Source organism: Pteropus vampyrus, unplaced genomic scaffold (genome assembly GCF_000151845.1).
Source record: "Pteropus vampyrus isolate Shadow unplaced genomic scaffold, Pvam_2.0 Scaffold193, whole genome shotgun sequence".
Taxonomy (NCBI): domain Eukaryota; kingdom Metazoa; phylum Chordata; class Mammalia; order Chiroptera; family Pteropodidae; genus Pteropus; species Pteropus vampyrus.
Window position 1 is genome coordinate 223549 of NW_011888974.1, and position 26383 is coordinate 249931.

General features: G+C 37.8%; 1 protein-coding gene across 1 annotated transcript in view; it reads left to right on the forward strand.

Moving 5' to 3' along the window:
* GTF2IRD2B (GTF2I repeat domain containing 2B) overlaps positions 1-26383 on the forward strand; it is a 55722-nt gene that overhangs the window by 19263 nt on the left and 10076 nt on the right. Inside the window, exons 5-12 of the mRNA XM_023537490.1 lie at positions 5952-6096; positions 7246-7429; positions 7595-7623; positions 10079-10133; positions 10660-10703; positions 14332-14409; positions 22823-22879; positions 25248-25310. Coding sequence (XP_023393258.1) covers positions 5952-6096; positions 7246-7429; positions 7595-7623; positions 10079-10133; positions 10660-10703; positions 14332-14409; positions 22823-22879; positions 25248-25310 — 655 coding nt within the window. The remainder of the gene's footprint in view (positions 1-5951; positions 6097-7245; positions 7430-7594; positions 7624-10078; positions 10134-10659; positions 10704-14331; positions 14410-22822; positions 22880-25247; positions 25311-26383) is intronic.

The following is a 26383-nucleotide window of genomic DNA, read 5'->3' on the forward strand; positions in this document are numbered from 1 at the left end:
TTTTTTCCTATTGTTTTTTAATTCTCTCTCTTGTGTTCTAATCTTTATTATTTCCTTCATTCTGCTAGCTTTGGGTTTAGTTTTCTAGTTTCTTGAGGTGTAAAAGTTTGTTGATTTGAGATCTTTCTTCTTTTTTAATGTACTCATTTATATCTATAAACTTCCCTTTTAGAACTGCTTTTGCTATATCCCATAAGTTTCGGTATGTTGCATTTTCATTTTCATTGTCTCAAGGTATTTTCTAATTTCCCTTGTGACTTTTTTGATCTCTTGTTTAACTTGCACATATTTGCGAGTTCTCCAGTTTTCCTAATGCAGTTGATTTCTAGTTTTGTTCCATTGTGATAAAAAAAAAAAAACTTCATATGACTTTGATCAATTTGAATTTGTTAAGTCTTGTTTTGTAGCCTAACATGTAGTCTATCCTGAAGAATAGTCTTATGCACTTGAGAAGAACACACATTCTACTATTACTGGGTAGAATGTTCATAATATTTGTTATGTCCAATTGGTTTACAGTGTGGTGCATTTCTTCTGTTTCCTTTTTGATCCTCAGTCTGATTGTCCTCTCCATTATTGAAAGCAGAAGTAATGAAGTCTCTTACATTATTGTATTGCTTTCTGTTTATCCCTTCATTTCTGTCAAAGTTTGCTTCATATATTTAGGAGCTCTGAGATTTAGTACATAAATATTAACAACTATTATATCTTCCTAATGAATCGACCTTTTTATTGTTATATAATGCCCTTTGTCTCTTATAATAGTTTTTGATTTAAGTCTATTTTGACTGATAGTATAGTATAGTATAGTATAGTATAGTATAGTATAGTATAGTATAGTATAGTATAGTATGGCTATACTACCATTACCATTACCTTTTGTATCTCTTTTGGTTATCATTTGCATAGAATACCTTTTTCTATCTTTTCACTTTCAGCCTATGTGTGTCTTTAAATCTAAAGTGAGTCTTATACATGATACTATATAGAAGGAACCCTAAAGATTCCACTAAAAAACTATTAGAACTGATAAATGAATTCAGAAAAGTAGCAGAATACAAAATTAAGATTCATAAATTAGTTGAATTTTTATACACCAATAATGAACTATCAGAAAGAGAAATGAAGAAAAGAATCCCATTAACAATTGCATCAAAAAAAAAATGAAATACCTAGGAATAAATTTAACCAAGGAGGTGAAAGACCTATACTTGGAAATTATAAGACATTGAAGAAAGAAACTGAAGAAGATACAAATAAATGGAAGCATATACCATGCTCCTGGATAGGAAGAATTAACACCATTAAATGGCTATACTACACAAAGCAATCTATAGATTGAATTCAGTCCTTATCGAAATGCCAGTGGCATTTTTCACAGAACTAAAACTTAAATCCTAAAGCTTATATAGAAACACAAAAGACCCCGAAGAGCCTTATCAATCTTGAGAAAGAACAAAATTGTAGGTATCATGCTACCTTATATCAAACTATACTCCAAGGCTATGGTAATCAAAACAGCATGATATTGGTGTAAAAACAGACACATAGATCAATGGAACAGAATAGAGTCCAGAAATAAACTCATGTCTGTATGCTCAATTAATTTATAACAAAGGAGGCAAGGATATAAAATAGAGAGACAGTCTTCAATAAATGATATTGGGAAAACTGGACAGATACATGCAAAAAAATAAAACTAGACCACCTTCTTACACCATATTTAAAAATCAACTCAAAATGGAGTAAAGACTTATTTACAAAAGCCAAGATGTGGAAGCAGCCTAAGTGCCCATCAACAGATAGTTGAATAAAGAAGAGGTGATACATATATACAATAGAATAGTACTCAAACACAAAAAAGAATGAAATCTTACCATTTGCAACAACATAGATGGATCTAGAGGGTATTAGGCTAAGTGGCATAAGACAGAGAAAGACAAATACCATATGATCTCATTTATATGTAGAACCTAAAGAACAAAATAAATGAACAAACAAAAACAGACACAGACTTATGATACAGAGAACAAACTGATGACTGGGTGGGAGGGGGCTGGGTGATAAAGGTGAAAAGATTAAGACGTACAAATTGGTAGTCACAGAATAGTCATGGGGATATAAAGTTCAGTATAAGGAACATAGTCAGTAACATTATAATAACTATGTATAGTGCCAGTAGGTACTAGACTAATCAGAGAGATCACGTCATAAATTATATAAATGTGTAACCACTCTGCTGTACACCTAAAACTAATATAAAAAATATTGAATGTCAACTAATTGAAAAAAATTTTTAAAGGAGTGAATGAGAGAAACTTAATTACTTAGAAAATAAATGTACCATCCATGGATCTTATTTGAAAGAAATTTATAATTTCATTTGTCCATAGCAGATCATTTTATACAGAACTGGGAGCATGTAATTAAAATGACAAACACGTTCATTTCAAAATTATCTCTCATTATTGTAAACTATTTACATTCTTAATGCAGATATTTTTTAATTCAAGGTAATTACTTTATTGCTCTTATAATGCATTTAAAAATATTACTGATGGTGAGAGAAGAATCAAAATATACACACAGAACAAAGTGGTTATTACTCTATATATGGTTTGATGAGAACAAATTTTTTTATTCTGTACTGAAATGAAATTCTATTTATATAAAAAGTAGATAAAGTGAGTCTTATAGATACCACAGTGTCCCATAAGTCCTTCAGGCTCTCTTCACTATTTTTTTTCATTCTTTTTTCTTTTGGCTCCACTGACTCTATGATTTCAAAAGACATGTTTTAGCGGTTGCTCATGCTTCTGCCTGATCAAGTAGGCTGTTGAACACCTCTAATGAAATCTTCAGTTCGATTGTATTTTTCAGCTCTAGAATTTGTTTGGTTATTTTTTATAGTTTCTATCCTTGTCAGTATTCTCATTTTGTTCATGAATCATTTAGTTGTCTACTTGTATTCTCTTTCAGCTCATTGAGCATCTTTGCACTATGTTATCATGACAGTTATTTTAAATTCTTTGTCGGGTGGTTCATAGATCTGCATTTCTTTAGAATTGGTTTCTGAATTTTTATTTTTTTAGTTTGTTCCTTTAATGGGCCTTGTTTCCCTGTTTTTTTTTTTTTTTTTTTTCCTGGAATTTGGGCATTTGAAGAAACAACTACCCCTCTCAGTCTTTGCATACTGGCTCCTGCAGGAGAAGACTTTCACCAATCAGCCTGGCTGGCTGTTCTAGGACTTCTCATGCCTTTGTGGATCTCTCTCTCTCCCCCTGGTGTCTGCCAACAGAACTGCAGCTCTAACTTTCTGCTCACCTCTGTTTTCAGCAGCTTTCAAACTCAAGTGTTAATTCCATCCGTGCTCTGAAGCAAAACAGAATCCAGTTCCTCTGGCAGCCAACCCCCAGACAAGCCAGAATGTTGGACACACAGGCCACTCCCAAGGGGGGAGCCCCAGCATGGGTGGGTTTCCTCACAGGTGCTCTGCGCTATGCCACAGAGAGGGAGAGGCACAAACAGGTGCGCCACATGCCACATGCCCGGAATTTACCTACCCCTAGTGCTGGAATCCCTTCTTAGTTTAACAATGGCTTGGGTGCTGTAGCTTCTCAACTGATGAGTGGAGGTCTCACAGGGGTGTTCTGGTCTATATATTATTATAATATATAGACCAGGGGTGTTCTGGTCTATATATTATTGCTGTGTATGTAGGGGAGGGAAGGCCTATTGCTTCTTAGCCATATTGCCCAAGACACCCTCTAGCTTTTGTTTTTGAAGAATATTTTTACTGGATATGGAATTCTAACTTGATAGATTTTTCCTTTCAGCCTTTTAAAAGTTTCATTTCACTGCCTTCTGGCTTCCATGGTTTTAGATACAAAGTCAGGTTAGAATTCTTATTTTTGTTTTTCTGAAGGTAATATATAATTTTCCTTAGCTCTGTTTAATTTTTAGTTTGCAGTTTAGCCATGATATGTCTATTTGTTGTCTTCATCAATTTTGGACATTTTGGCCATTATCTCAAATATTTTTTCTGATCCTTTCTTTTCCTCATTTACACATATAGAAGAAAATTTCATATTGTCGCACATGTCATTAGACTCTGTTCCTTTTTTTTTTCCCCATTCTTTTTTTCTACTCAAGCTTCAGATTGGATAGTTTCTATGACTTTTATTTGAGACACTGATTCTTTCTTCAACAGTGTGCTGTTGTTAAGTCCATCCTGTGAAATTATCATTTCTGATTGTTTTTCATTTCTAGAATTCTATTGTCTGTCTGTCTGTCTCTCTCTCTCTCTCTCTCTCTCTCTTTCTCTTTCCCTCTCCCTCTCTTTGATTCTTTTTTGTTAGCATTTTCATTTCTCTACTGGCCTGCAGTCAGTAGTTTCCTGATCCTTGGAGTAAACTCTGCAGGTAATATCGTCGGTTCTCTACTTCTCTATTCACCTCTTTATCCATAAGCCAAAATTGTTCAAATGACAAAACATACATAGGTTTTCTTCTGCTTCCTTCTTTTAGCCTAATTGACTGGTTCTACAGTGTAAATGTGCATAAGAATATACACAAAACTGTATATTCTGTACTTGATGGATGACTGAAGGGTGTTCAGGTAACATTTTGCCTGTACACAGTATTTGCCTTAAATTATACTTGATCTTAGAACATAACTCCCGTATGGACCTCTCTAGCTCAAGAAAGCACTGTGTGACAATTTTCAGTGTGACAGTCATCAAGTTATTACCTCTCTGTGATATTAGAGCTGGGCCCTTTGGCAGCTGGCACAGTGTGTACCTTCGTCAGAAGAGGGCTGAGGAGGTCCCTGGAAGAGGAAGGAACTTCTCTTCCTGATTCCAGTGGGTTCTCAGCTGTTTGTTCCTGTGGCACCTGGTGACCAGTAACAGTTGAGATTCCCAGTGGCACCCCTACCTCACATAGCATCTAGTCAGTTCCACCCACCCCAGCCGGCTTCCCAGCAAGTCTCAAAGAAATCTCAGAAAATTCCAGAAGAAGGCCTCCCAGTGAATCTCAGCAGCACCAAGCCCACAGGCAGTTTCCCAGGAAAGCCCTCCAGAGCCCCAGAGAGTGGCTTTTCAGCAAGTTCTGTTGGCATCACCCGCAGGTGGCTTATAGAGTTCCACCAACACCCCAAAAGACAGCTTCCTTGCAACACCCAGCAAGCTTTGCAGGCACCGGGGGGGCAATTTGCCAGTGGTTTCCACTGGCACCCCCAGAGGGTGGGTCCCTGCTTGCCGGCCCCAGCTTGCTGCACCCCAGCCAACTTTCCACCATCCAGCAGGCCATGGCTGCATCCTCCCCAGAGAGCTCTGGATCTCGGCCCCACAGGACCTTCTTCCAGATTAGTTCCTTCCTGGTGCTCTGCCTCAGCCCCAGAAGTGGGAGCTGCTCCCACTACATGCTGTACATGCTGTGTGTTCTTTAGAGTTCTCATTATCCCTCAATAGTCAGTCCTTTGTTACTAGTTAATGATTCTTTTATTAAACTTTCCCTGTGCAAATTAACATGTAATTTCTGTCTCCCATCTGGCCCTGATTAAAATCATCAGTTTCAAAATTTTGGGAGTAGCACCTGATAGGGGGCCAGTTGGGGGAAGGGAGTTGATCCTGAACGTGTTCAGTGATGAGAGAGTCTTCCTACACAGCGACTGTTACTTTTAGGCTGTATGGCAAATAACATGTCTGTTTAAAATAATTTCCTTTGAAACACTAATATTTCCTTATGCGTTGAATTACTTACAGTTTTTTACCAATAGATTCATTTCAGAGATGATCATGTTATATTGTCTTGTTCATCATAAATTGCCTATTCTTTATTTTTATTTACATAAACAAAGATCTTGTTTGATGTTTATTTTTTTCCCTTTTCCTTTCCATACCAGAAGCGTAGAGATTAAGGATGTGTGCCCCACAAATGCCTGGATGCTGACTTTGTGGCAATGACTCATTTACAGGCGTTGCGGAAGGCCTGCCTGAGACGAAACCCCCATGCCCTATGAACAGGATGCAGATGGACTCAGGAGAAAGAGAAATTCTCAGAAAAGCAGTCGAGGACTATTTCTGCTTCTGTTATGGTAAAGCGTTCTGAATAGTTCACAACAGAGTCGGACAGTGTTAGGTAATCATTATTATTGGTGTGACCATTTAGAAGTTTTCTAACATTTGAAATTTTACAGTCTCATCAAGGAAGAGTCAGTCCTTAAGTACCAGATCAAGTCTTCTTACAAAGACAACTTGGCGTCTTCTGGTCTATTGAAAGCTTTGGATTGATCAGACTTCAATCTTTGCTCCCATTTTAGGGAAACCCCACTCCTTAGCCAACACAATTATTAGAGACAGTCAATGCTGTTCTGTCACCAACCTCACCTTCATTGGTCTCCCCACCTTCCCATGTCTTTCCATGGGCATTAAGACAGGGATTTTAAAAAAAGGACCTATACGATGTTTTAAAAAGCTAGATAACCAAATAACTATACAACTGTTATACTTAATTGCAGCATAAGCACCTTCTCATCTTAGGGCCTTGTTTATCATTCCTAGACAGCTACACACATTTATGTGACCTACAGGTCCCTGTGAGCATTTGAGAGAAATTTATATGAAGCCATTGAGTCCCCCACCTCTGCAACTCACTCCTTTCCAGGAGTTCCCCCTCAATTTCCAAACACAGTGGCACCAGGAAGAACCCAGCACAAGGGATCTTTGCATCTCAGGCTGTACTACTCTATGAGAAGTGGGACTCCAGCACCTTGGGGCTGGCTGGTCAGTGCAGAAAGAGTGACATGGCCCCCGATGGTGATGTGAGGCCATGTTGACTGTATAACTTTTCAACAGGCAGGTTGGCCTGACTTCTATGATGTGACATAGGGACAGTTAAGCTTTGACTGGGGCCTCTATCCTCTTTCAGCAGCAGCCTGAGTAACCACGGAGTGCTCTCCACAGCCCTGGGTGTGCCAGGGCGAGCACCCCAAATTGCACAACCTTCAAGAGAATGGAGAAAAAGACCTGTTAATTTGTGTGAAGGTTTAAAATAAACATTGTAAATTTTTTACTTTGGCCCTTTGGGAATTTTACTAACTTAGGATAGAGAGCAACAGGGTACCTTATGTTTTTAATGTATCTTCAAAGCCAGATGTCACCACCTGTGTTTATTACACTAAATGAAGTTGAATGGCAGGGTTTTACACACATAACATTTAGAGACATCTTGCCTCTTCTTATAGGCAAAGCCTTAGGATCAACAGTGATGGTGCCTGTTCCGTATGAGGAGATGCTGCAAGACCAGGCAGCTGTGGCAGTGCAGGGGCTTCCAGAAGGAGTTGCCTTTCAACACCCGGAGAGCTATGATCTTGCAACTCTGAAATGGATTTTGGAGAACAAAGCGGGGATTTCATTCATCATTAACAGGTGACAGACTGTATCCCATCGTAATAGTCAGTTCATTGGAAAATAAACTGAGAGCTTAATTTCAATTAGTTAATTATGCCCTGTTACATTTAGAAGTTGGTTATTCAGATGTTTAATATCTTTCTTGTGTGTTCATGTTGCGTAATAGTATTGGTTTTCTTGCAGACCTTTCCTACGTCCAGTGAATCAGCTAGGTAAGTGACAACTTCTCGTACTTAGTGACTGACTGCCTTTCGCTGCTAAACCAGTTCTGCTTTTCTTCTTTTCTTTTTTCTTTTTTTTTATTTCAACCATCAATGGCATTTTATTTTGGAAGTTTCTATTTACTACATAGGTATTAACTTCCTTTCTCTCGCCACCTCACCCCCTAAAAAATCAGAAAGATTAAAAAAAAAAAACATATAAAATCTTAGTTTCTCTAAAGTCTTAGGTTTAAAAAAAACTGAAGTGTTACTTCTCCTTAATGAGAAAACTGCTTTTTAAGGAGACTTCAGTTTGTCCTTATGCTCAATACAGATTTCTACTCCATGGGGAAAAAAATGGTCAATGCTTCTGCTTCCTTTGAATAAATTCATTTCTTGATTATTACACATTATCATTCCACATTTGACACCTTCTTAGAAACTTGATTGTTGGATGCGTTTTTCATTTGGCAAAAATCCAATGAGGCTTTGCGTGGGATGTCTGAGTGTCAGAAACAGCAGTGTTGATGTTCTGGTTTTGAGAGGGAAAATATATGGAGAGATACATACATTCCCGGGAAGAAGAAATGCAGGAAACTGAAATATGGTGAGAAAGAGTTCAGAAGGCTGACAGACACTAGTTTTGAATTCTGTGGCCGTCAGCCACCAAAGACTGCAGTGTAGGTCAGAATATAAACCTCCGCAGGAAGAAGTTTGGTTCGGCACTGAAAAATGATGGAGTTGGCTTCATTTTGTTCTAGAATACTAGACTACTAGAGCAGATACACACAAAAAGGAACAGTATGGGTAGTGTGCGGTGAGCAGTAACCTGTATATAATCATATGTGGGCATTTCTGCCAATAGTCTGTCAACCCAGGCTCCAAGAGAAGAGAAAAGAAGCATCCTATTAAAACATACTTACATCTTTAACTCAACCAAGACCCCAGGCATCTTTAGCTCCATGCTTTTGCAAGGCCAAAGTGAAGTTTAGAGTTACATGTCATTCTAGGTCATCTGGAAGCTGGTTCCAGTTCCACTTTTCTTAATTAAAATACAAGTTCAGCACATTCTAAAGCTTGTTTATATTTTACTTTCTCCTCGCTGAGGCAGCCTCTGACATTCTAGGGTGGGTGGTTGTGGTATTTGCAGCTCAGGGAAAGACACACCCTGCCTAGAAAGCTGAGATGTCACCCTCCTCCCAGCTCACATGCCAGCGAGCCTCTGCATCCAGACCACAGACCGCAGTAGACCTGCCTTGTCCTCATGAGTGTGAGGATGCTGAGGTCACCTTATGGTCTTTAAACAATTGCCACGGGCCAGGCATTGTTGGGGTCAGGAGTGGGTCTAGGATGTGTGATTGTTCCCATGCTCCTGAAACTCACAGTCTCGGAGACGCAATGAGACTGTCCAGCAGAGATTCAGGGGTGATCCTTGGTGTTCTTAGAATGGCTGGAGGGAACTCCCCAAGAGTCCCTGGACATGGGTTAGAATTATGTGATTATAAGAGTTTCATGGAGGAGTTGACCCTGAAGATAAGCAGGGTCCACAAGCTGGTTCTTCTGGGAAGCCCATGTGATCAGGCAGAAAGCTATATGGAGGGGTGTTTGAGCCCATGTTTGGGAACACATGACCCCTTATAATCTGCTGAACTTAGGTTAATAGAGGGACTAAAACTTCGAAAAAATTAATTTACCAGAAACATTTAGAGATCTACCTAGGCCCATTTCCTATTTTCTCAGATTATTATCCTGAATGTAATTGGAAACGTTGGGCCAGAGCTATTTATGAAAGATCAGATCTAAAGAGACTGCATAGGTAGAGATGGCTGGGGGGTGCAGGGTGGGGGACACACAGTTCACAAGGCACACTGTGGAATACAGAGGAAAACGGGACACACACTCCGGTTCTTCTGAGCGTGGACTACTCATGGAGCAAATTCTGTTTCCGGAACAATTTTGAGGTCCTGGATCCTCTTTCTTACATTAAGGGAGAGACTTGAAGATGAGGATGGCAGGTGACCAGGTAATTGTTATGCCAGATGACTTGTATTTTCCTTATAGAATAATAACGGCTGATGCTTATTTAGTATTTATGATGTGCCAGAAACTGTTCTAAGAACTTTGCATGCATTAATTAACCCTACCCAACCACCATTTTTGGATGAGGAAACTGAGGCACAGGGAGATTTAGTAAGTTACTGGAGGTCACCCAGCTGATGAGCAGCAAGATGAGACCCACTCCTGTGCTGCAGCCCCAGTCTGCTCCTCGGTCCCCATTCTGCCCACACAAATGGCCTCAGAGCATGGGGCCTGGTTTGAGTTGGTCTCTCTCCCTTGCTATTCCATAATGACCCAGAGATAGAAATTCTGTTCTCTTTGTACGTGCTTTCACTTTATATGCCTTTGAATGTTGTCATATTTCAAGACACGGAAAAGGACTAGTGTGTCTCTTTTCACTTCTGTACAGGTGAGCCTGGGGTGGTAGTAGATGCTGAGAGATTAACAACATCGCCAAGTGAAAGGTAAAAAATAAATTAAAAAAAAAAATCCATATCTAGCCCCAAAGTGTTAGTTTTTAGACTATGGAAAGTCTTTCTTATTTTGTTACATGATTGACTCTTGAATAACATGAGTTTGAACTGCTCAGCTCCCCTTGTACGCATAGTGGACCAGTGCAGTTCGAACCCGTGTTGTTCAGGAGTCGACTGTATTTTCAATTCGCTGTGGGAGTACGCCTTCGTGGAGAACCAAATTAAGTTACATTCGGATTTTCAGATTTTCAACCGCTTGATGGGTGGGCACCCCCCAGGGTCAGTTGTATATTCTTTCTTCAAAAGAATGTTTGGGGTTACAAGGCTATATTCAACTGACACTTTAATTTTGTAACAAATTAAGAAAGTTAGTGGTCAAGCTGTGGCAGTTTTGCTTTCAGTTTGTGCGGGGAGGGAGAACTTGACGGCATGGAGACCTGGAGGATTCCACGTGTCCAAATGCCTGTGGTCAGTTCTTACCTGGCCTGTCTTTACCAGGTTTCCCTTCTCCTTTCAGTTGTGGCCCTGTCCATGTGAAAACAGAACCCATGGAAGATTCTGGTATGTACACCGATGCTTTTAGAATCAAGTATTTAGCAGGTTATCATTGGACCCCTTTTTTTGTTTTACTACAAAAAGAGTGGGAAGCCCATTTCATGTGAAGCCCATTTAGTTTTTTAGTAAACTGAGAACAGAGGAGAACTTCTTCAACTTAATTTTAAAAAATCTACAAAAAACTAACATCATACTCAATGGTGAGAAATTGGAATCTATCCTCCTAAGATCAGGAACAAGGCAGGTTTATCCCCTCTCACCACTCCTTTTCAACTTCGTGCTAAAAGTCTTAGCTAATGCAATAAGACAAGAAAAGGTATACGAGTTGGGAAGGAAGAAATAAAACTGTGTTCACACGTGACATGATTCTCTATGCAGAAAATCCCAAAGAAACAACAAAAAAAAAAATGGGGATTAGGGTGCTAATTAACCTCCAGTGAAGCCTTATTTGCAGAATGGTCATATTTTACTCAGCTTTTAGAAAAGAGCCTTCTAATTCAGTAAATATTAGGTACTTAATGTTATTAAATAGATATATTTGTGGACAAAATATTATTTTAATTTAAATTAGAACCAGACTGCAAAATGAGTAAAAAAGCCTTGCGTACACATTTGGAATTATGGCTTGATTTAGAAACAGAGCAGTGTTTTCATTTTTGAACATGTTTTACTGCTTTCCTGTACTCTTCTGTCATTTCTAAATGTTCTACAATACACATGCATTACAATGACAATGTATGTTGGGAGAAAAATCCCTCTTCTGTAGATGACAATGATTGATCCCTATCCCTGCCTCTCCTCACTCCTCAAAAAAAAAAAGACATTAATTAGAGGAGAAATGTTAAAAGGTTAAAAACAGAATTCTTTGAAAACTCAAATGTTTCATCAAGAGGTGGGAAAACATTGAAAGCATTAAGAGTGGACAGGTTGGAAAACAAAGTAATCAAGTACGTAAAACTCAAACTTCAAAAAGATAAAAGTGAACACAAGCTGGTTATAAAAGGCTAAAACTAGAATTTAATAATGCTCTCAAAGCAACCTAGAATATGAAATAAACAGTTCAAAATATAAAGTTAAAATTAAATCTAACATAATCTGAAAGTCAATATTCAATATTAAGAAGAAAAGATGTAGAAAAAGGGAGGAGAGACATACCTATAGTAAAATGGAACTCAGAGCACCAGCACCGTAAAGCTGCCAAGCTGTGGTTTATGTTCAGCGCCCCACCCCCCAAGTCCCTAGGGAGACCGCAGGACATGAGTGGACCAGTATCCAAGGGTTCCCTGCCCCTCCCCACAGCTGCAGGTGTTGTATCCCTCCCTTCCACATGTAAATATGTGCTTAGTAGAAGTTCCACCTTAAATGACAGTCTGAAAAATGATGGTGCTTGTCCACTTCAGTTATTCTAGGTAAAACCAATACAAGTCAACGAAAAGAAACAAGCCACGTTTCTCAGCTGAGCAGAATTCAGCTGTCATGTCTTAATCTCACTTACTTACACATGACATGCCTTCAACTCTCACCCATTTAATCTTAGCCTTGGATGCTTTTCAAAGCTCCAATATGTTCTGCCTGCGGTCTCCTCTTAGAAACTGGGAAGACAAATGGTGGGGGGGGAGGGGAGTTGTCACCTCTCTGTAGGAGCCCTTTCATAGATCTAGACCCAGCCTCCCCTCCCCTTTCTCATCAGCTGTTGGGTCCAATGAGCATTTCCTCTGTTGTTAAGGCCTCCTTTGGAAATGTGGTTCCGTTTAAACCGAAATATGCTCCCTATTAATGTGACTGTCTACCGTGGATTTTATTATGCAATATGAATTGCTTCCAGCTGCCTGCAGGCTTCTGAGAGCTGGCCATCAATCAGCCTTCTTTCTTGTGATATTTGTATAGCACTTGTTACACAGAAAAATGTTTAAATGGTTTAGAATTTTTTCTCTGTCTCTCCCTTTCCCTTCTTCTCTCTTTCCCTCTCTCTCTCTTTTATTTTGAGGAAAAGCTGAAGTAAATCTGTTTTCATTAGCATTTCAGAGAAATTCTACATTCTTACACTGTCGGGATTCAGTTGCCTGGATTATAAGGAGTTTTTCTTTGACAGCTGACACATGTTTATCAAATGTTTCTGTTAGTAGAGTCTTTAGTGCCTAACCCACTGGGACATGTACTTTAAAATTTTATTATAAAATATTACAAAAGTTAATACATGATTAAATTTTTTTTAATTCAGACAAAATAGTAATAAGGAAAATTCCTTTTTTTTACCCTTTCACTCTCTTCTCTCAAAACTCCATCCCCCCCCAAAATCTCCCTACACACCTCAAATCCCATCTCCATATTAGGGCCAACAGCTCTTACCCATCTGGTTGAAAATTCTTTCAGATCACTTACAGATAAACACATAAATAGCTGTTTTTATGCATAAGTAGACTTCCATTTGCCAACTTCCTTTAATCTTTCCATCAGATTACCTTTTTGTCCCACTTCTGAGCAAATTCCTCAACTTAACCTAACCATTTCAATACTATGGCTGTCAGCTGTGTCCATTCTGTTCCATAGCTGTTCTAATAGATTTTCGTTTTGATAATCACATTTTAAATATCCAACAGCTGTTAGTTTTCAGAAGACTCCTCAGAACTTGTAAATTGATGCTAAATAGTGAAGGCCGTGCTATGTCACAATTTTTGCTTTTGCTGTTTTAACATTCATGGTCAAATTATATGTATACTTTTGTAGCAGTTATCCATAGCTGTATTAAAAAGCACCAAAACTCAGTGGCTTCGATGATTTAGTCTTTCTCACAATTCTGTGTGTTTGTGCTGGCTCCTTACTGGGTCTGAAGCCTCAGCTGGGAGAGCCAGCTGGCCTGTCCCCTCCCCATCTCCTCAGGGCCTCACGTCCTCCAGGAAGCTAGCCCAGCCTTGTTCACATGACAGCTCGGCTCCAAAAACAGCGGGCTCTGATGCACAAGCACTTTTTTAAGCCTCTGTTTGCATCCCATTAGCTTATGTCCCGTTGGCTAAAGCAAGTCATGTGGCCAGGTCTAGACTGAAAAGGTAGAGAAGGAGACTCCACTTCTAGAAAATAGGAGTAGGAAAGTGACAGCACAAACAGGTGCCCATACTAGATGGGAGAAATTTGTGGCTAATTTTTGCAATCTACCACACCTTTCCCCAGTAAAGGCTTTTGGTTTCACTAATGTAGTTTCCCCAGGTTTTGAAGTCCATTTCATTGTAGTGGGTAAGTTAAGATTATATGTGCCAACTCAGGTCCCATTAGAGAAGGATGTTTTACAGTATTTCATGTAAATACGTGTGTATTCAGTCACCTTGAAAGGAAAATTTCCCCAAACTGGGATCTAGACCTCTTTTTCCTTCCCTTCTTTTCCTCCCTTCCTCCCTCCATTCTTTCCTTCATCCTTCTCTCCCTCTTTCCTTCTTTCTTTTTATATTGATTTTATATTATTTATATTTTTATGTGGGTAAGCCATTTGTTCATAGTGAATGAGCTACAACTTCTTTTACTGATTTATAATGTTCCTATGTTGATCAAAACAGAACTTGAAAATTCTTTCAGTAGTCATATTTCTCTGTTCGTGGGTTTGGCCTAACACGTAATTCTGTAATTTTCATTGCATTCAAAGGCATTTCACTGAAAGCAGCAGCTGTGTCAGTCAAGAAAGAATCAGAGGATCCTAATTACTATCGATATAATGTGCAAGGTAATACTATTTTATAATCCTTTTCTCCTCCGAAAGTTATTTGTGATGAAAAATTTTTATTACCACCCATCTGAAAAACAAGCAAAAACTGATAAAGAACCACGCACGATGACCTGTGCTCTAGCATCCTGTCACTTAGAATAAAAAGTTTTACAATCATTAGATGGATTCTGTTTAGCCTAGTTTACATGCTCCTAGGCATATATGACTGTAGAGATATTTCAGGATGCCTTTTATTTGAGTTTGTCTATTGAATACTCTTATTTTGTGTGTTCTAAAATATTTCTCCCTTAATCATCTTCTGTCCAGCCTGACTCCTGTGTTACTGAGAAAAGATTCAAAGATAAAAGAGATGGAGATGAGAGTTAAGAAATTCAAATGCCAGTTCTTAATAATAGTTGCTTCATTGACATCATACAAGTTAAATGGGGAGAAGAAGACAATTATTACCAAATACACACAGTTTTCAAATGTGACAGAGTTAGGTGGTTCATGCAGTTCCTCTGCCCAAAGACCAGAATCCTGCTGGCCCCCTGCGTGATACCAGTTTGACCATACAATAGCTTCACGTCGACATGACTGTTGAAAGGATTCTGATGCTTTCTCCATCTTTGAGCTCCACTGTGAATGTGGGCAGAGTGCAGGACAATTTACAATTTCATTCCTCAAACATTATTACCAGATTTCAAGTATTTCCTATAAAATCTTAACTTCGAACTTTTCCTGCAGCATTGTATAGCTCCATAAATTTTACTAAAAAACTTTTTTCAAAATATCTAAAAGCAGAGATCAGTGGAAGTGTCTGTTGTAATGGCTGCCCTGGGCCAGGCCCCCTACCTGCCTGTTGCAGGTCCCCAGTGATCAGCCCCCTTCCTTCTGGGCAGAGGGCCCCTTTTTATTCCATTCTACACCACTCCCTCCTCAAACAGTTATTTTCTGAAAACTGGGATCTGTCCACCGCCCTCCCTTGCTCACACATTGTGGCTCCCCGCCACCTGCAGAGTCCCAGTTTACAGCGGCAGTTCTACTGCTCTTTCCAGCCTCCCTTCCTATGCCATCTGCCGCCCCCACCATCACCCTCCCTTAATTCTTTGGACATACTGCTCACTCTGGGGTTCTTTGGACACACTCCACAATCTGGTATTCCTTAAACAGGCCCTGAATCCTCCTTCCGCTTGGCTTTCATCTAAGCCCATCCTTCCGTGTAACCGCCTTCTTACTTTGCAGACTTCTGATGAGTTCCATCCTTCTTTCTGGACACAGTCAGAATGTCAGCTTCCTAATCGCACACAGAGTTTAGTGTGGCCTGCTGTGTTCTGTTCATGCCTTTGCTGGGGACACCCTCAGCTAGCGGCAAGCTCCAGGCAGGAAGACCCAGCATCTTGCTCCAGCCCTAGAGACCCAAGCCTGGGCTGTGTACACACAGGGCACTTTATGTACTTGTTGAATTGAGCATGTCCCTCACAAAGAATCGGTGTAACCTCTTTCTAAATTACTTTGTTGTTTTGAAAAAAGTACTTATGTCTTGCTTCCCAAGAATATATTTTTGAACTTAAGTGATCTTGGTGTTGATCAAAAGGTATACAATCAGGGATATACTACTGTAGATTCTGCTCCCACAGGTAGTAGTAAAATACACAATTGGAGAGATGTACCTGCAGTCCTGTCTTTTTAGTTTTTCAAAAAGAAGTACATTACGTTAAGAAAAACATTTAAGTTAAATGTATAATAGATAACATTTCTCGTCCTTGTCTTGGTAATGACAGAACTATTCAAGAGTTATTCTTTATAGCACTCCTTAAGTTGGGCAGCTTCCTTCTTGATTCCCAGAGAGTAAAAAAGCCAGATATCACGGGCCATATTTTGTAACAGTGAATGTTTTTGTAGCCATTTAGGTTAAATACTCACATATTGAAGTATGTAAGGGAGAAATTTTTAAAACCATAAAAGCAACAAATGTGACCTGCTCATACTGTTGACTGGCCTTTGGGGAACCTCCAATAAAGTCAGCCATGGCCCCACAGTGCTTATAAACTCAAGTGGTGTTTCTGTAAACATCTCATTCCCCACTCCACCCCCACCAGGCCTCATGCTTTGTCTGCAGCAAAGACCTCTTGGAAACTCCCTGCACCCACCCTCCACAAACACGCATTCACATCTTGGCCCCTGTGGAGCCCAGGAAGTCCCATAAGGTCATTTACATGTGCAAGGACCCAGTCTTCAGGGCCCCTTGAAATGCAGAACGCATAGTACAAGCTTGGCTGAGATACACTACACTCAGGCTCATCTGACACTAGTGGATGTAAGAATATCAACACCATTCAGTTTTCTTCCCAGCTGACACTGTGTGATTTGGGGGAAGAGCTTTGCAAGCAGAGGGAGAAGTGGATGGAAAAGCCCAACTACAAAGAATTAATGTTATCTTCTCACATCACATCTGACACTGACTCTTCTGCATCCTTCTTCCACATTTAAATGACCCTTCTGATTACATTGAGCCCAGCTGGATAATGCAGGATAATCTCCTTTTCTGAAGGTCAGCTGATTGGCAGACTTAATCTATCTGCAACCTTAATTGCCCTTTGCCAAGTAACCTGGTATAGTCACAGGTTTTGAATATCTTTGTGGGAGCCATCTTCCTACCACAAATACTATGAACAATTGGAAGCCAACAAATTAACTAGATGAAATGGATAAGCTACTGAAACTAACTAAAAATAAAATACAAAATTTGAATAGTCATGTAACAAGTAAAGTGTTTGAATTAACAGTCAAAAAATTTCCTGCCAAAAAGCCCAGGACCAGATAACTTTACTTGTGAATTCCACCAAATATTTAAAGAAGAATTATTAATACCAATCTTTCATAAACTCTTCCAAAAAACTGAAGATGAAGAAACACTTCCTAACTCATTTTATAAGGCCAGTATTACCTTGATACCAAAACGAAACCAAAAAATTATAAGAAAACTATACTTAGATGTATGCAATTATACTCTTAGATATATGCACAATTATACATATATACCCAAGATAATCGAAAATATATGTCTACACAAAAACTTGTATGTTCTTCCCAGTAGCCAAAAGATAAGAACAACCCAAGTGCCCATCAACTGATGAATGGATAAACAGAATGTGGTGTATTTATACAATGGAATATTATTCAGCCATAAAAAAAGAATGAAGTAGTGATGCATGCTATAACATGAATGAACCTTGAAAACACACTAAATGAAAGAAGCCAGACATAAAAATCTATAATTGTATGGATCCATTTATATGCAATGTCCAAAATAGGCAAATCTATAGAGACAGAAAGTAGATTAATAGTTACTTGAGTCTAGAGAGAGAAGGGGGTGGGGAGTGACTGCTAGTGGGTACATGGTTTCTTTTGGGGATGATGAAAATATTTTGGAAATAGTGGTGATCATTGTACAACCATGTAAATACTACTGAGTTGTACTCTTCAAAGGGTAGATTTTATGGTATGTGAATTACAACAATAAATTTAAAAAATAATCAGATTCAACGTTAGATTAACCTGTATCTATAATCTGTGTAAACAATCTGTATAAAATAAAATTTGTGAAATAATTTTAACTTTCAATTTGAAAAGACTGATTATCAGATCATTTTCAACATATGTGACACCCATTCAATATGTATGATTTTCACTGTTAAATTTCTAAACCAGAAAAATAATTTTGTTATAACTGGATAAATTTACCAAAGAGTTCTTGTCCTCCTAGTAAATTGACACTAGTCATCTTGTCACTTACATCCATTTTTTCCTAGCATTGTGCTAGAACATACATAACATAATATTTATCATTTTAACCATTTTTAAATGCATGGGTAAGTGGCATTAAGTACATTCACATTGTCGTATGCCCATCACTGCCATCCATCTCCAGAACTTTTATCATCCTCACAAGCAGAAACCCTACACCCATTAAACAGTCACTCCCTACTCCCCCTTCCTCTCCGCAATCACCATTCTGCTTTCTGTCTCTATGAATTTGCCTATTCTAAGTACCTCATGTAAGTGAAATCGTACAGTATTTGTCTTTTTATGACCAGCTTATTTCATTTAGCATAATATCCTCAAGGTCCATCCTTGTAGCATGTGTCAGAATTTCCTTGCCGCTCATTTTATTTTTAATTTTGTTTTTTTTTTAATGAAATGGCCTCTATTCTATATCTTTAACACAAATTTGATGACTAAATTTGTACTCCAAAGCAGGTTCTTTGAAAAGTTATCCTGCTGATGAAAAATTTCTCATTATTTCAAATGCATATCCTCTTCTACTTTCTGGAGCATGTCAGTATTTTAGAGCTAATACACATTGAATTTACTGAGTGTAATATTTTGTTCTGTATTTTGACTTTTTGAGATGGAAGAGAAGGAAAGAAAATACACTGGCCTACTTCTGTTTTTATGTAAACTTTATCTTGCTTAGACTTGAACCTAACAATGAGCAATTTGTTTTTAAATTATTTACCTCTACTGGCCTTTATATTTAAGTGATTTATATTTTGTAGTATTTGTGGCTCCATGTTGCATAGCATGAACAGTTCGATAATGCAGTGTTGAAGTTAGTTGGTGTTCTAGAAATGTACCAAAGATGACCTCTGTATATTAGCCCCGAGGTCATTTATTTCTTCACAGCAAGCTGAGACCTATTTGCTCAAAAGCCTGCTGGTGCCAAACTCAAAGTGCACTCAACATCTGCTAGGCTACATTAAGGAAAACCCCAGGGCTATAAAGACCCCCAGCCAAAACTGCCCCTCACAGCTCTCTGACTCAGAAACCCCCACCCCCCATGCTGCAATGTCACCTTAACACATAAGCCCCCTTTCCTATCTCCCTCTGCCCAGCCTTCCTTTACTCCTCACCCTTCTGCCTGGTGGTCCCCAAACTGAAGCCAACGGAGCTTTCTATTGGTGAGGGACTTTTCCTGGCATACAGACCTATCAGTTTTGCCCAAATAAAGTTGTGTGTGGTAGCGCCATCTCGTGGTCATATCTCTTTCCTGATCAGCCCTGAAATCCCTCGAATCCCTATCGCTTGGTCTTTAGTGGAATTGTGACAGATATAGGCGAATTGATGAAACGGTTTGTGAATTCAGTTGCCACACTATGCCCTTTGACTGTAGAAAGGCCATCACCTGTGTCTGTTCTGCCCGTGAGCAGCCCAAAATTTACTTGTCTTTCATGTCACCACAGAACCTGTGTAGCAGTGTGCTGAAGATTTAACAAGGTAATGAGAATCGTTGATTAAGAGGACCAGAGAGCCTGTGAATAGACAGACTCTAGTGAGTGCGGGCGGGAGGGCCCACCAGGGGTCTGTCATGGTCTCCTGGCCGCTGCCCCTCACCGTCTTACCAACAGCCTCTTCTCAGCTCACTCTCTGCTACCTCAGCCTCCCTCCTACTCCTTTTCTTCCAATATAACCAAACTTGGGGCAAGAGGCTGAAAAAAAAAAGCTTAAATATAATGTGTGCCTTGATATATACCGCCCCCCTACCCCCACACTTTCTTGAAAAATAATTGCAGAATTGGTAAATGAACAAAAAGTTAACTATGTTAGACTGTGGGCCCTCTTACAACAACCTGTTGGTTGTGAGTTTCCAACATGAAATATGCAAGTTTTCCTTTAAGACTTCATTTGCTCAGATTTCAGTCATGAGAATGGGAATTAAAGCCCCATGATGTTAGTCAGCACACACCTGGAAAACGATAATGTGACAAGTTTGTGTTTTGTCCCTCATTGGAAGAAACGCTTTACAGCAGACTCTAAAGTCCCATGTCTGCCCTTCACAATGAGGAAAAATATATAAGAAAAGCATAAAAGAAATGCTTTTGAGTTTTATTTGTTGTTGCTGTCACACAGACATTGATTAATAATTTTATAGTGTAGTTAGAATCATTGATAATAAAAACCAAAATTTATCAGCATTCCAATTTTTACCTAGCCAAATAACATATGTGCTGAATTCTTCACCTCTTTTTTTTTTAACTTAAGAGAATTTTGAGAAATAAAACATAAGGCTTTGAAAAAGAAGTCATAAGACATCTTCAATATTGCAGCCCCTAATGTAACAATGCATCTCAACAGTAACCACCAGTGGCTATTAAAACCATTCATAAAATGTTGATGAGACTTTATCACAAATGTATCAGGCTGATAGGTCCCAACTCACTGGTCCAGTTTTAACCTCACAAAGAGAGAGGTAACCAACACAACGGGATCCAGTAGGAAGTACGCTTTTGGGATTCTTGCCCCACAAAATCAAACCAAAGTCTGATCCAGCCACTAGACCCAACCACCAATTTGCAAGACATGTAGGGGTACGGAACACATAGAAACAACAGCACAAGGACACAGGCAATAAAGTCCAGAAGGAGAGAACTCAACTACACAGTTATGCTGGTTTCTTCATCAAATAATAGCAATTTTTAAAAAAATGAAGACAAACCTATTTTGTAGTAAAAGGGATGTAAAAGACATTTCAACCAAATGCAATGTGAGGGCTTCATTGGGATCCTGATTTGAGCAAATCAACTGCAAAAAGACATTTACTGCTCCCCATGGAATACCAAAAATGACTGGTAAATGGGGAGGGATGCTGAAATTAGAAAGTCATCATTTTGTAACCATTATGAAATAAGATTGGATCAAGAAGGAATCATCAGTGGATGCTAAATCTAGAGGAGAATTTAGAAAAGGAGTGGAATATTTATGTGATCTTTAGTTTCTCCCCACAGGTTGCTTGTTAGTTACAAGAGAGAGGGAAGAAAACAGTAATTATACAGTGGAGCAATCAAATAACACCGAGATCAGAGGATTAAAATTCATATCACCAGACAGGGACAGATAGACTCTGTCTTAGTCCAGAATAGCATAGTTCGGGTTGGGGGTCCTGGGAGTGGATTATAAACAAAAGAAATTTATTTCTCACAGTTCCGAAGGCTGGGAAGTCCAAATCAGGTTGCTGGCACATCCGGTGTCTGGTGAGAGCCCACTTCCTGATTCATAAACAGTTATCTCACTGTGTCCTCCCATGGTGGAAGGGACCAGGAAGCTCTTTGGGGTCTCTTTTATAATGACACTGATCCCATTCATGAGGGTTCCACCCTCATGACCTAATTACCTCCCAAAGGCCCCACCTCCACATACCATTCATTACACTGGAGGTTAAGATCTCAATATAGGAATTTGTGGACGACACAAACATTCAGTCTCTAGCAGACATCATATGCCTCCAGATGTGATATACCCTGAGAAGGACACACTATCATCTAGGCAATATTCTGGCTGAAAATGGAAAATCTGAATCATAGCATAAAGAAACATCAAATTCAAAATAAGGACCATTCTGCTGGGGGTGGCGGAGGTTCTATTCTTAAAAAATAGAAATGCCATAAAAATGGAAATGCCACAGACTATGGAACTGTTCCAGATTAAAGATGACTAAACAGACTTGACAACAAAAAACAATACCAGACCCCAAACTGGATCCTATACTTAAAGGAGAAGAGCTATAAAGGACATTTGGGGCAACTGACAAGATTGGAATACAGATGTTAAAATAAATAAAAGTATTGTTTCAATGTTAAATTCTGTGATTTTTATAACTGCTGTGATCATATAAGAGAGTATCCCTATTAGGAGATAAAGGGACACGATGTATGTAATTTTCTCTTGAATGGTACAGGAAAAATACAAAGTATGTATATATACATCTCTATAGATAGATTAAGGCAGGGGAGAAAGATTACAAATGGTAAAGGGAATGGTAAAATGTTAACATGTTTTCTGTGTAAAAGGTATATGGATCTTCTTGTACTGTTTTATTTTTGCAACTTCTTTGTAAGATTAAAATTATTTCAAGATAAAGTTTTTTTAGAAAAAGACGAGACAATTGAAGAAATTTGAACGATGACTAGATATGAGATGATGATGAAGAATAATTGTTAATTTGGGGGGTCATCATGATATTGGAGTGGCACTGGAGGAAGAGAGCTGTTAAATCTTACTGGTACCTGCTCAGTATTTGCACATTGAATTCTACCATATCTAGGATTTACTTTAAACAACCAGTGAGGTGTGGTGAGCACAAAGGAACAGGGTCACACAAATCGATGACTGTGGGCACCCGCAGATGGGCACATGGCTTTATTATACCATCTCTCTACTTTTGTATGTTTGAAAATTTTCCAAAGTACAAAGAAAATAACAAAGAAAAAATATAAAGAAAGGAACATTTGTGCAAATTTTACTTCAAGGAGTCGAAGTATTTCATGTATATTTCCATGTGTGTCTTGAATTGTTTGCATTGTTTTAAATGATTTCTTTTTTTAAAATTTGTATTTCTACCTTTTTTATTTATTGTTTACTTTCCTTTCAGAAAGCCATCATTCTTCTGCAATCAGGGAAGTAATAGAAATGGAATCACCAATGGAAGGTTAGAAAAATGAGGCATTTTATTATTTTTAGTTTACAGTATTCTACGGAGAACACACTAAAACACATGCGTATGAAAATAGAGACAGGACTTCCTGGTGTGTTTTCTTAGAACACTAGCTGAGTTCTGGTCCTAAGATGTTGTAATGTTAAGAACTATCACTTTCTTACTTTCCTGATCTGGGAGTGATTCTACTTAAAGCCTCTGGATGTAGAAATGACAAGAAAACTTGGCACCGGTGCCGCATGTCACTTTATTTCATTGTGTCTTCTTGATGGGCATGACAAAATTCTTTTGAACAGAGTCAAAAAGTATTTCAGGAAATTCTTGAATTAGAAGTAAAATTTGATAATACTTCCCTCCATTCATTTATAAATCCAGACCATCATGTTTAACCCCTGAACCCCTAACATGGTTTATACATGTCCATGGTAACAATAGAGGAAACTTCCTCACCAAACCAAGAGGAATGGGACATCTTGGTCAGTTTACAGGCAAGATGACCTTGCTTTTAGGAATTGTGTGTGTATCTTAGTACCAAAATGATTTGTATTTTTCTCTAAATCAAAAGTGTTCTCCAGGAAACTGATTTGCAATTATTTTTAATGGCTTCTTCAATTTGGAGGCATCTGGAGTACTTAATTTTGGGGGACAGTTCCAACGGCCCCCTGAGCAATTTGTCCAATTCTCTGACTTAAAAGAATCTGATAAATTTTGCCAGAGAACATAATACAATAGAGTTCGGTCTTAGAATTATTTATTCACTCATAAAGTTTGTTATTTTGAATTTATTTGCTTTAAACCAAGAAGACAAGTTGACTTGGTCACTATTTAACATCTAAGTTATATATTTTATTATATATTATTTAATTATTTTAATGTATATTATTTTATTATATATTATTTAATTATTTTAATGTATTTTATTATATATTATTTTTCTAAATTATATATTTTTTTCATTGTGGCCAAGGAAAAAAAACACATAACATAAAATTTACCATCCTAACCATTGTTAAGTGTGAAGTTCAGTACTGGCTGAGTACTGAGTGTTAAGTATATTCAGATCATTGTGAAACAGATTCTCAGAACTTTTTCATCTTGCAAATCTATCCCCATTAAACAGCTCCTTTTCCTGACCCCCACAATCCCATTCTACTTTCTGCTGTATGAATTTGACTACTCTCTGTGTCTCAGATAAGTAAGATCATGTAGTATTTGTCTGTGACTGCTTATTTCATTGAGCATAATGCCTCAGGATTCATCCATGTTGTAGCATGTGACAGGAGTCTTTATTTTTTTTTTGTTTATATCTTTCTTTTCTTTTTCTTCAGTGCAATCTCTGACCTTCTCTGGATGTTGGGGAGGACAGTTATTTTTAATTTAGTTGAAATCTGTTTCTCCCTTATATTTTACTTCCCTTTATAAAGCCTGTTAAGATATTATTTGGTCATTTTTTTTTAATGGTTAGATAGTATTTAAATAGAACAAAACCCACGTAGCAAACAATTGTAGAATGATGCTGAGTAAGAGTTAGAAAAGATTTCATTGGATGTTGGCCTTTGAATTATTTTATTTCCAAAGAGATTTTTATTATCACACTGTAGCGGGAAGCCCATTTATGATAGAGGTAAGTTAGTTTGATATTTTTTTACTTTCTATTTTTAAATAATCATAGATTCATAAGAAGCTGCAAGAATAGCACAGAGAGGTCCTGTGTACCTTCACTCATTTTTTCCTAAAGGTTACATCTTACATAACGATAGTATAATGTCAAAACAGCTAAATTAATTTTGAGTTCTAGTCTTTCTTCCTTTATGAACAATTAATATAAGTTTTGCTAAATCTTCCTGAAATGAACCAGAGTTAAATGAGATAACCTAGCCAGGCTTTTATCTGTATAAGTCATAATTCTTGTCCACCAGAAAACTTGATCGTGCTTCCATGTAATAATAGATTGTGAATACCTGGGGGCTTCTGGTAGGATAAGATGGGAACTATTAATCAAAGAAAACGGCTTCTTTTTATCCTAGTAATTCCTGATGACAACAAGAAAACACTATGACCACATGAATTCCATTAGCTCAAATAGAAGGATATTCTGTGTTCATTAAAGTGGGTAACTCCATATTATTTGATAATATCTGAAAGTTTCTTATCTCTCCTTATCACTTATATAAGATTATCCTTTATTACCCTATTATCCCTTTTAAAATTAAAATTACTTTATACTTAAACCTTTACATTTATTAAGTATGAAATGTATGTAAAATACCAAGATAAACAACTTTTTCGTATAGGAGCAGTCAGATGTTGGAACATGAGAATACATAATAATGAATGTCATTTTAGAAATTTTTTTTTCAAGATTCTACTCAGCTTGTGCCTTCAGAAACAAGTGAGGAACCTGAAGCTGAGGTGAAAACTGAAGGTTAGTTTCCAAAAGCCTCATTCCATTCACACTGCTAAGTATAGTTTTTATTTCTTCCTAAAGGATTATTGTGGGGAAAAAATTGAAATCGATGTTTGTGTATGTAGGACCAGAGCAGCCCATGTTCCCATCAAGTACCCAGTGCCCTAAGCATTTTAGACAACAAATTAGGACATGCAGATTAGCACTGGGCCACTGTGAGACCAAACTGTACTCTCTCCAAGGGAGGAACAAATGCAGGGCGGGGAAGGGAAAAGGTAGAAAAGGACTAGTTCACTCAGAAACACATTCTCTTTTCTAGAGTGTGATAGAGTTCAAAAATGACAACCAATCAGGCCCGGAATCCATGAACTCAGTTTAAGTGCAAGTATTTAAAGGAAGTGAAGTTCCTTTAAAAATATTTATTTTTTTATGATCCACTACATAAGATTATTGTATTTTAAAATACTTAAAAACTGACAATCTGTTTGGTTTTTTGTTTGTATGTTTGTTTAAAAATTACATCTAATGGTTATGAACGTATCCTAAGGGGATTCTTTACAATTGAAAGTTTTTTTTAACATTTTTGATTTGTCTTAGAAATGATGAGACCATTTATTCTGGAATTTGCGAATTTTAAGCCCTAAATGTTAAAAGAATGTACCTATTTTATTTCATCGTGATTCATTTAATAATCTGCTAAAAAATATTTTTATCTCTGCTGCTGGAATATAAGCAGATCCATAGTGGCTTCCTAATATGAGAAGTTCTTTTATTTTACATATTTAATAATGTTATGAGATCTCAGAATTAATGTCATTAGGTAGATAATTCTATCCTAACATTTAATAAAATCTCACTCATTTGAACAGATGTGATTTTGAATTAGTAAACTCTGAATTATAAAATAGCTTTAAATAATTGCAGGCTTATCTTTTTACATTGAAAAAATGATTTAACAAGAAGATCGTAGTATTTGGATAATAGTGTATAAACTATACAAATGACACTTTTAAAATAAACATTTATTCCCTCGAAGTTGCATTTACTTTTTTTTCTGAGTGAATCCTTTTTACTTAGAGATAATATTACTT